Here is an 11,483-nt window from a genome sequence, read left to right as displayed (position 1 = left end):
ACTGGTTAAAGTATTCTTAAATTTCAAGATTAGGAAGTAAGTGACTGCAAAATGGGATTAACACTTGATCCCTCTTATCCTTGCGGGTCAGTCGGGTTTATCGCATTATCGTGTAACATTTCGATAAGCTGATAAGTATCATCTAAGGAAATGGATACCCAGTAAGGCTAAGTCTAATGCACCATAAACTGAAACTGATCAAAGAAAATCGTTGAGGATTTTGTTATTTCGACGGAAACATTTTAAGTCGAACAAGTAGGAATATATAGTACTATCCGTCCTGATTAAATCAAAGGAATAGGTTTAATTCAATTGACAGTGGAAATACAACAATAGTTAGAGGACTGTTCCGTCTAAATCGTTTATTCATGCATTCAGTTTTAATATAATTTGCCGAATTGTTATAAAAATTACAACATACTATACAAACGAATGCGGTGAGCGGTAGATACATGAAACAGCTCGCCACTGCTACAGTTCACGTGAATCATTGTGGAGTTGTAAACCTGGGCTCCCCACTGTGGCTGGAAACTCCTTGCTTGATTTATCTTTCTCTTATCTCCATGGTTTAAGTTAATTATGACAGTTGTAGTTCAACACCATACAAACGTTGTGGCATTTTAACTGCCCTTTTACTCAGTTTTTGTTACGACTTTCGGTGGGCCAATGTGGCCAATGTGTTCACGGGAATTATCTTTCATGCTCATAAAACAACAGTGAAGCAGCGTTCTACCTTGATGTGTTAAAGGAAGTAATGCAGGGAGTTCACTAGCTAAGCGATTTGTACCTTGGAGGTTGTGTTGATATTTGGATATAAGTGTTAGGCCTATGGAAGACTCAGGGTCCGTATTTATGTAGCATGAAAAAAAATTGTGTAGTATTTCCACTATTACTTCCTCTTAAATGAAAATGGAACTAAATATATTATGGATTTTTCTTCTTTGTTTAATGCAACGTGGAGCGCATGCAGAATACAAAGTTGTTGGAGAGACCACAGGTAATCTTTGCAATATAATCTTAAAACGTTATGCTATGTATAGATACCTATCAATATACTACTGATACTATTGATGCAATTTATTTAAATAAATTGGTTATAATAGTTAAACCATGCCTTTTTTCAGAACATTTTTATCAGTGCCCTTGCTAGGCCTAAATAGCAGGATGGGGAACCCCGCTGCCCGCTGTCTTTTTACTGCACCCTCTATGCCCTTTTGTTTGACCGAGTCAAATTTCACAAATAAGAATGAAAATAATAAATATACATATATTTGACATTAAAATAAAGGTAAAAGCTCAGGTGTTCATGCTCAATAAGAACATTGGCCCTTGCAAGTGCCCCATTAAGGCTCATTCAATGCGCATTAAAATTGCCCTTTATGACCTAGCACCCTGCTCTTTTCATAAACTGGCTGGAACACTGTGTATACATACGGAACTCTCAATATGTAATGAGTTGTATCTATATGTATATTGTTATGGTACTTGATATTTGTCCAATATGTTGTGTTGATATGTGTTGATGAAGGAAAGTACGACCCACAGCACTCTGCGAATCAGCGTCCCCGTTGACCGTTCGTGTATATGATAATATATGAGTTGCTGGATCTTAAAAGTTTTGAGTCTCAAAAACTACTTGTTAATATTGATATAGATTGATAGGCAAGCTTTATTTTCCAATGATTTGCTAAATGTAAATGTTGAAGCTTGCAGGCATATTCATCGAGCATACAGATATTTCATTCTGCACATTCCACGTGTCTGGTCAATCTGTGCACAGGCCTGTGTATTCCTAATTTGATTTCCAGACATCCAAAGATATTCACTTCGAAACTAAACCATATGGCCCAAACGTTGATTAGTTTGGTTTCTATATTCAGATCTTACGAATTGTAGCACACATTGGCTCATGTAACTGACTTATTTTAATTTATTTTTAAAATATTTCTCTGTATTTGGACTCTATTATACTGAAAAATACGTGAAATTTTAAGTACCATCTCAAATTGCTTATAAAATGAAGAATTGAATAGATAATTGATTAAACCGACAACCATGTGTCAGTGAACGTTTAAAATATCAATATTCTATGGGTTGTTTCAGTTTACCATGGACCAGATTTATAGGTCCGTGAGTTTACTAAGTCTAATTTTACTGATCAGGTGACAGTCTAGTATTACGTAGCCTGGAGCAATAAGAGTTATGTACCTTAGTTTAATTTACGCCATAGTTAACCAGTGTTTCGGTGTTTTGATGTCTGATATCACGGACCTATAATATAAGTCATATAAATTTTATATCCCTGCTGTTATTATAAATTTTAAACACTTCTCCCACATTGATCTTTTATGCCGACCAGGCACTCCTGCCTTTTACTACTGACACCAGTAAGGTTAGCTACAATAATAAGCGATCAGGGATACTTTTTATTCATTTTGACATTTCTTATGTATCCTAGTCTAAGATAATAGACGTGTTATACGGGATTCTTCCAATACATTACGTCTAAACGGGTTTGTGCAAAAACCGGGGGGGGGGGGAAGAACATTGTATTTGGTGTGAAGTATTTTATGTTTAAAATGGATAATACTGGTTGAGAAGCAGTTTTCGACGGAAAGCAGTTTCCGACAAATCACTTTTTCACGTAACTTCTTTAGATCTTCATAAAGAAGGTACTGTAATTCAACAATGTGGTAACTAGGCAATCAAAAGTTGAAATTCTTACCGAGACACGTAAGTAACTTTTATCATTATTTAATGTTTATTTTTCATTTTGTACACAAACTTGCACATGGGGGATCGGCACGCACAGCGTATTGCGCATGCGTGTGAACCTAATTTGCATATCTATGAATAGCTAAGGTTTTCCTTAATTGACTTATACAAACGATGATCATTGTGTACATATTTGTGAACACTGGTGTCATGCTTGTTTCGCACCTACATTCACTTAAATGTATACAAACAGGGTTCGAATTTAGACTCGCATACTCGCAAAATGCGAACGACATTTGCAAATTGCGAGTGACTTTTATTCAAGCTCGCAAAATTCTGCGAGTGGCTTTTTCTAGACCACAAAATGTTAAAAGGAAAGTAGAATAAACATGAACTTAATTCCGCTATGTAGTCGAGTGTAAACAGCATATAAGTGGCATGTTTACACTACCGGTATAAAGAAGACAGTACGGAGTCACGCTCTAGTAGGTTTTCAAAAATAGAACAAATACGGAAAAGGCCGAGTTTTATCTCGAATCTTTCCGGGATGCTCCGAGGCGTGCATAATACAAAGTAAATACGAATGACGTAATCACCTAGCTCAATCATTGGCTAAATTTAGTGCTTTTGCGCACTATATGTAAACCCCATCATCCTTTGAATATAATTCCGCCCAACTGTCAAAATGAATAGACTTCGTTGATCGATGTATTTCATGGTCCAAAGTATCCACGCTACATTTACTGTTGCTTTTTTATTTTAAATTTATTATTTTATTGTTTTTAATACTTATAGACTTAATAAAATCTGTAGCGTGCTTGTCAAATGGGTATTAAATTACCCGATGGCGAGGGTAAATATACAAAGTGAACAATGTCAAATTATTGGACAGCTTTGTTATCAAAAAGCTGCCAGCATCAGACGAGTCTTTCCATACCCCCCAAATAGAATAAGCCATCAACAAGTTCTAGTAGTCGAGTCACTCAAGATTGATACTTTTCAATATTCATAATATGTCTTAGGTGTTAATTTCTACATTAATTAGACAATATTATAAGGGAATAAAGCAAATAATAAAATTGCAAGTTGATTTGTCATTTTGCGAGTTGCCTCAAAATGCACTCACAAAATTTTGCGAGTGCTCCTCAAAGTTAAATTCGAACCCTGACAACACAAGTTTCCATCAGAAATGAATAAAAAAAATCATTGATATTCAGTCTCTGCCTCTTCGTAAATGCTGAAGAATTAAATAACATTTCTCTTATTACAGTCTTATATCTAGTTTATTAAATAAACGGATAATAAAAAGACACAACAGGCACGTTAAATATGCCCTGCATTCAAATTGTCGGAAACTGCTTCTCATCACAAGCTAATCAGAACAATGTAAGTACCCTCTTTGCGCCCCTATTAGATACACTATATGTGACGTCACACATGTAAGAAATATATCGACAATAGCAGCTTGAATGTGAACAATTTTAGTAGATATTTAAACACGTATAAATAATTCAATAAAAACGTTTAAAAACTGGCGGAAACTGCTTCTCAACCAGTAAAGGTTTAAATTCATATTTTACCATGTAAGTGCAAAGCTATTTTGCACAAAACAAGCATTAAATGCATTAAAACACTTGATTTACCTTTCCATTTAAACGAAACTTGACTGACACAGACAACAATTATGCCAAACGGAACAAATAAACCCAATTGTAATAACTAGGCCACCTCCAACAAGCTTCAAGAGAGACCTCGTAAATACGTAACAACCCAGCCATGGCCGAAGTGTTCCTAATGTTGTAAAACTGTGAACTGCAGTCTTACAAGTGTCCTTTATGTATATATCGTTATGTTTTGACAGAATCAAATGAAGAAAACCCCATCAAACTCATAATTATTCATTGGTTATTTATTTTTGGTGTATGGAACTAATATAAAATAACATTATCTAGTAATATTTCTTTATTTATAATATTTTATGGACCAAATATGCTTTAACCCGGAATCCTGATCGGAATAACTACCCACTTTTGGTACAAAACAATTTGTTTGTGAAGGATTTGCCTTATAAATCCAAAATTGAAAAAAAATTATTGGTCTAGTACAATTATTTGGACTATTATGTATTTCTGTCTCGAGTCTGCCATAGTAAAACAATCGTCAAAGACTCGTTGGCGGCCATTTCGATGGAGTACCAGTAAGGTATATTTGGTAGAAAAACAGTGCCAGGTGTTTTCAATGTTGAAAATTGACGAGTGTTTCGGTGTTTCAATGACTGATATGATGAACAGTTATGTTGACGGGACCCAATTTAATGGTTAAAATAATCAGCTCAAATTTTTTACAGAAACCATTTTAAAGCTACAGAAAAAGAAACGCACATTAAACAACACTACATCTACATTAGTAGGCCTAATTTGAAAAAATGTACCAACTTTATTCTGACTAGTATCAGAAGAAATCAGCAGAGATATAACCCTAGACTAAGCAAATAATATAGTCATGTGTGTAGCTGACTATACGCAAATATGCACTTGCGTACTGAAATTTGGACAGGTCGAAGTTTTTGTCATACCAATTTGTCATGTCCAAAACCCCGAATTTGAAATAAAAACTGAATGGGGGGTAAAGGGGTTAAGCATTGATCTGCGTAATCCAAAATTGGCCCCAGCTTTGTGCCTCATAGTGTCTAGTATTTTCCGCTTGTGGCACACAGTTTACTAAAAATATTACTTACAATCCAAAAAAAGTTAATTGGCTGAAATGTACCACATGGTAATAAGATCCTTGCATGGGACTGGTGGGGTCAGTTTTCAAATTTAGGAAATGACCTGACTCAAGTTGGTGGAATCTTCACTATTGGTCTTAATTGGATCTAAGATTAATGTAGCCAATTGGATTGAGTTGTGTAAATAACCTATAACTACATAAAAAAATAAATAAACTTAATTAAGTATGACCACAGGATTGACTAAATTTGATATTGAATACCACCTATGATCAATCAATGTTTTCAACATTATAAATAGATTCTTCATCTACTGAAGACTTACCATTTGAGTTAACCCAGCAGCTGGCTATTAACCACAAACACTACTTACCACATATGTTATTTAATTAATATATGCAAGAAAATAATTACTAGTACAATTTGGAATCACAGGTCTAGATCCACATTTTAACAGGTAGTTTAGTATTCAGCCAACATAGATATAACTTAAATCTAATTGTAGACTCTGAAAGTTTTGATTGGACTGTATAATTGATTGACCAATAGACAGAATGGAATCACTGAGGCATGTCTAAGGATAAGACATATAAAAACTACTGACCCTGACCTCCACAGCATTTTCAGAAAGGTGTTTTGAATCATGGGTGTACATGTAGATTCACTTATTAACACATACTTTCTTCTTGGACCTGTACATCATTTTAAGAAAAGGTAAGATTTATCCTAGAACGCTTCTTTGGGATATATTTTCCTTAAAGAATAACCCCAAGGTCACGGAAGAATAACCCCCAGATTACATAAGCAGGATGGGCCGTAACATCTTATTTGGCTTAGCTACACCCCTTGAAATGTTGGGGATAGTTTCATTAAATGAAAAAATACATGTTGATAAAATATTAGAATAAGCAAAATTCTTGGCAATCTCCCAGTGATCTTGAACACCAGCACCATTGCAAACACTAATGAAATAAAACAAAATGTTTTAGGTCAAGTTGAAAAAAGAATTTCAAAAGTTTAATTATCAAATATTATGATCAAATTTATGATTTTTTTATCACATAAAATGCAAATGGAGCATTTATATTTTAGGGTAATTTACATCATTAACCCAGAAATGATATATTGCATATCCAGTTCAGAGTGATGGCATCAGCTGAGTCTGAAGGGCTACACCTGATAATGTCTGTCATAACACCAATTTTGATAATCTTCTAGCGGATAATGATTAACATGAAACATCTTAAGTGGCACTTACATAGCATGTACCTGTCATATTTTATTTATGGGTGATGAAGATTCTGATTTTTTTGTTACAAGCAATCATTCAAACCAATAGCTGAGTTCAAGAAATTTAACCTGTCTTTAAAAAGTATTGTATGATATCCATAACTAGGAAAAAAAACATGCTATTTTTTTTTTGGTTTAAGGCATACATATGAATTATTGTGTACATAATATTAATGAAATCATTTTTATTTTTTTCAGATGTCGATTTGCTGAAGAAGTCACCTTATTCACAGAAGGTACACATAAAGAATGGTCTACGATACAAAGTGTGGACATTTGATGAAAACAGTATTGAACCAACAGTGTTCAAAAACTTACATAAAGTATTTAACAAAAGAACTAGAGAATTGACATTAGAAGCTGCCGGCTTCTCAAATAAACAGTCATATTCTACGTTGTTTGGATTTTATTTAACATACAAACAACTGCCATTGCTTGAAGTAAATTTAGACATAAGAAAAAGAAAAGTTATATTACGTTACCAAGGAGCTACGTCTTTTCAACGGGTTACTTTGCCAGTTGAAGAGCTACGAGATTGGCGTTTATTGTCCTTCGCTGTGAATAGAACCCACTTCTCAGTAACTTCAGGGTGTGCAGTAGAAAGATCAGTGAGACTTAATCAGAAAGTTACGAAAATCCCTAAAAGAGCATTTCTAGTAATCGGAAGTGACAAATCTGGAGGGAACAGATTTGGTGTAAGTAAAAATCTTAAACTTTAAAGTTTATGAAACCAGGCAAGGATTGTTGTAGCTTTGATATTGTTGTTGTCATTGGTATCCTCAATCTTTTGTAGAATATGGAGCATTTACGAGAAGACCCCCGGAAATTTATGGGGATTTTTTTATTTATATCTATTCATAAAAACTGTAAAGATTTCTTATCTTTGAGTTTTGAAAGGTAAATCTTTGTAAATGAAGAAAAAAAGACTTTTCAATTTATTTTCTCACAAAACAAAGTTATTCTTTTTCTATCGACATATGAGATGTATCATCAGTGTTATTTATTGTTGATATCAATCATGCTAGATATATTTATGTCTGTGCACCAGGGATCGCTCCTGAAGGCTGTATTGCACCCAAGGTACCTGCAGAAGACAGAACTCAGCTGTTTTAACCAAGGTAATTCATTCCGGTGTCAAGACCTATGAACATAATTAAAATATAATTCTAGACTTTAGTCAATTAATGGTACGATATTACTGTGGTGTCACATTATTGTTCTAATTTTTAAATTTTATATATTGCGCAACATAAAATTTGTCAAAAGTATCCACTGACAGTTGCTCAATAATAAAACAAGGCTAATGTCATTTAATATACCCGTCATACTACAAAGAATAGGCAATTAAGGATCAGCTTTTTGATAAGTCTCTTATCAAGTTATTTTTGAACCTAAAAGAAATATGAACACATTAAGGGAAATAATATAAGCACACCAAATGATATGTATGGATGAAGATTTTAATGAAGATTATTAGTTCTAGAAGAAAAAATTATATCAATTAAAAATTAAAACATGCAGTCAAGATCAGTAAAAAAGCTGAACTTACTAAATGAATGTTTCAGCATTTTCTGACATTACTGTAGGAGTCAGTCCTGTTTCTCTTGTGTGTTATTAAATCTTGGTCATAAATTCTTACATCTGTTTTAAGTTACACATAAATTTGTAACTGTTACTCAAATATGAGTTAAGTATGCTTCACAAATCATAAAAAACTGCTCCCTGCTTAGCGGAGAATTAGAGGGTAATGATGTGGTTAGCCGCAGACCATTGAAGTAATCATCCTTGCTATAAAGCCAATCTCCAGGTAATACAGAACAGTACACAAACACAGGAAGGAAACAGGAATAAGATAATCAGTTTCTGCAGTCTTGATTTTGTACGGAAATGGCAAATTCGCTGGTTTTGTATTTTAAGCAAATGCTAGGACTTAGATGTTTTTTATGTACTTGATACTTATTGTCGAAATTCTTGTGTTTCTATTTCCTGTTATGTTTTTTATGTACTTGATACTTATTGTCGAAATTCTTGTGTTTCTATTTCCTGTTAAGTGTTGTTTTTGTCTGGCATTTTTTATTATTCAAGAATAACGACATAAGAACTAAATGTTGTTATTCTATTATTCTAAATGGTAATTGTGCAGTTAAACTAGGATAACAATTATATTTCCTTTAACAACAATGTTTCAACATTATTAAATGGTTTTTAAAAGTAAACTTTAAGAAATAATAGTTTTAATACAAAATCTTGAATCTCTTTATTTCCTTTAAAATTTAAGCTTTCAGAAGAAAAGACAAGAAGCTCTTTAAAGAACCAAAAAAGATCCTTTATTGAAATGGCTCAGGGATACAAAACCCTTATGCCAAACTGTAAAGGTTTTTTCAATACAATATTCCTAACTCAGTTCATTTGACTTAAATGTTCTTTCTTTCAATGTGCATGTGTATTACAGTTGAGGTGGGAGGTGGTTATGAGACTGGATACGTGAACGATGAGGCTGTACACGCGGACCGAATCCTTCTTCTGGAACAACAAATCACTCTCCTTAACAACCTTGTCAACAAACTCAAGGCACAGGTATACAGTTGTCACGGTAACAGTCATGGATTGCAGTAGAAAAGTGATCTTTATCAGTAGATGTCTTCAATGGATCCTGTTTTCCAGAATGATAAAACTATTGATCATTGTTATCAACTATTTAGCACAGGACACATTTTAGAAGGAAATCATACATTGGAAGACCTAGTTAAATTTAGTTAAATATGAAACCATTCTTATCATTGTTGCAAATTACACTATTGAATTGTCTCTGATGCACAGCACATCTAAAATAACCTAAAAATAAGAGATTAGTGTATACACAATGCATTTTATAAAATAAAGGTTTCTTTCTCTCCACAGAATGTTGAGCTCACTGCCCAGGTTGGGGATCTTCAGGAACAGTGTGGAAGCGAAGATCCGTGTAATGGGGAGTGTGAGTGGGGAGGACGCGTATATGACCAAGGAGAAACATGGAGCCCAGACACCTGCACTGTGTGTGTTTGTAAGGTATGTAGGTGTTGAGTGGGTGTGGCAGGGCTGGGTATATGTCCAAGGAGATACATGGAGCCCAGACACCCGCACTGTCTGTGTTTGTAAGGTAGGTTTGGATGTTTGTGGCTGGGCTGGGTATTATACCGTATATGACTTAAGGGAAACATGGAGTCCAGACACCTGCACTGTCTGTGTTTGTAAGGTAGGTTTGGATTTGTGTGGCTGGGCCGGGTATCTGACCTAGGGGAAACATGGAGTCCAGACACCTGGACTGTCTGTGTTTGTAAGGTAGGTTTGGATTTGTGTGGCTGGGCCGGGTATCTGACATAGGGGAAACATGGAGTCCAGACACCTGCACTGTCTGTGTTTGTAAGGTAGGTTTGGATTTGTGTGGCTGGGCCGGGTATATGACCTAGGGGAAACATGGAGTCCAGACACCTGCACTGTCTGTGTTTGTAAGGTAGGTTTGGATTTGTGTGGCTGGGCCGGGTATATGACCTAGGGGAAACATGGAGTCCAGACACCTGGACTGTCTGTGTTTGTAAGGTTGGTAGGGGTGAGATTTTTTTTTAATATTTCTGTCTACCGGTAAGTGGTGCTCAAGGACAAGAATAATATTAAAGAAATATTGCTTTTTTATCATTACTTACATATCTTTAAACACAGGTGTTACATTTTAGTAGAAATGATGGTGCAGATTTTTACATATGATTGGTTTATGATTACATAATTGTACATTATAACTTTCTTTTCAAACTTAACTTTCAATGATTTATCATATTTAAAAAAAAAACCAGGATAGTTTAACGAGTATTACAACTTCTCTTTTCATTTAAAGATTTATCATATTTAAAATTTAATGAGTAAAGTATTTTATTCTTTTACAGAACCGTTTCCCAGACTGCCTGGTGAGAACTGATGTGCCATCATGTCAAAGTAAGTTTAAAGAGTTAGTCTAAGACCACATTGTAAGTTGTCATTTACTGACTCTATTAACTTTCATTATGTATTATATTGGTTTGTATCCAGGGGCAGATCCATGATTTTGTGTAAGTGGGGGTGCAACTTTGGCCATGTTCCACATCACCCAGAACCAAATGAAATCATTGTAAAACTTTTACACTAATATATATATGTTTTTGCTACAGCCCTATTTGTGAACAGCATTACTACATATTTAGGTCAAACTAAGTTCATTTACTTCTGACAATGTTCTTCGTGTTAGTTCAGAACCTTCTTCGCTTCAAAATAATGGCTCCAAACATTGACATTAAACTCAAAAACAGCAGAAAACACTTCTGTTACAGTATTATGGGGTTTGTTCATTAGGTTCCAAATGACATATAAAACATAGGTAGAACTTTATGGTCCCTTCGTGTGCTAACCCCACAATTAAATGTTGTACCTTTGCAGCCCCATGTATGACCAGTCCATGTCAGAACTACGGTCAGTGTGTGTCCGTGAACCAGTCCAGTGTTGTTGCTGATGACTTCCTGTGCGTGTGTCCATCTCCGTATGACGGGCAGTACTGTGAGCAAAAGGAGAACCCATGTGTGTGGCCCCAGAACCCGGGTATCTGTGACCAGAACCTTCTCCGCTACTACTATGATATGGACCTGCAGGACTGCCTGCCCTTCAACTACACTGGTTAGTTGATAACTTAATAATTCTAGTGCCAGTTAGGCTTATTTTACGCTTTAAATGACAGACCTTAAAA

The 11,483-nt window shown here is 34.9% G+C and overlaps 1 protein-coding gene across 1 annotated transcript in view; it reads left to right on the top strand.

The window, feature by feature from the left end:
* The first annotated feature begins 549 nt into the window (after window positions 1-549).
* Window positions 550-11,483, top strand: part of LOC128238671 (uncharacterized) — a 36,736-nt gene continuing 25,802 nt past the window's right edge. The window contains exons 1-7 of the mRNA XM_052954808.1: window positions 550-997; window positions 6,932-7,428; window positions 7,782-7,851; window positions 9,186-9,310; window positions 9,635-9,781; window positions 10,654-10,702; window positions 11,180-11,413. Coding sequence (XP_052810768.1) covers window positions 904-997; window positions 6,932-7,428; window positions 7,782-7,851; window positions 9,186-9,310; window positions 9,635-9,781; window positions 10,654-10,702; window positions 11,180-11,413 — 1,216 coding nt within the window. The 5' untranslated portion in view covers window positions 550-903. The remainder of the gene's footprint in view (window positions 998-6,931; window positions 7,429-7,781; window positions 7,852-9,185; window positions 9,311-9,634; window positions 9,782-10,653; window positions 10,703-11,179; window positions 11,414-11,483) is intronic.

This window comes from Mya arenaria, chromosome 6, assembly GCF_026914265.1.
Source record: "Mya arenaria isolate MELC-2E11 chromosome 6, ASM2691426v1".
NCBI classification, from domain to species: domain Eukaryota; kingdom Metazoa; phylum Mollusca; class Bivalvia; order Myida; family Myidae; genus Mya; species Mya arenaria.
Note: the sequence above shows the minus strand (reverse complement) of the source record. Positions and strands in the feature narration are given on the sequence as shown.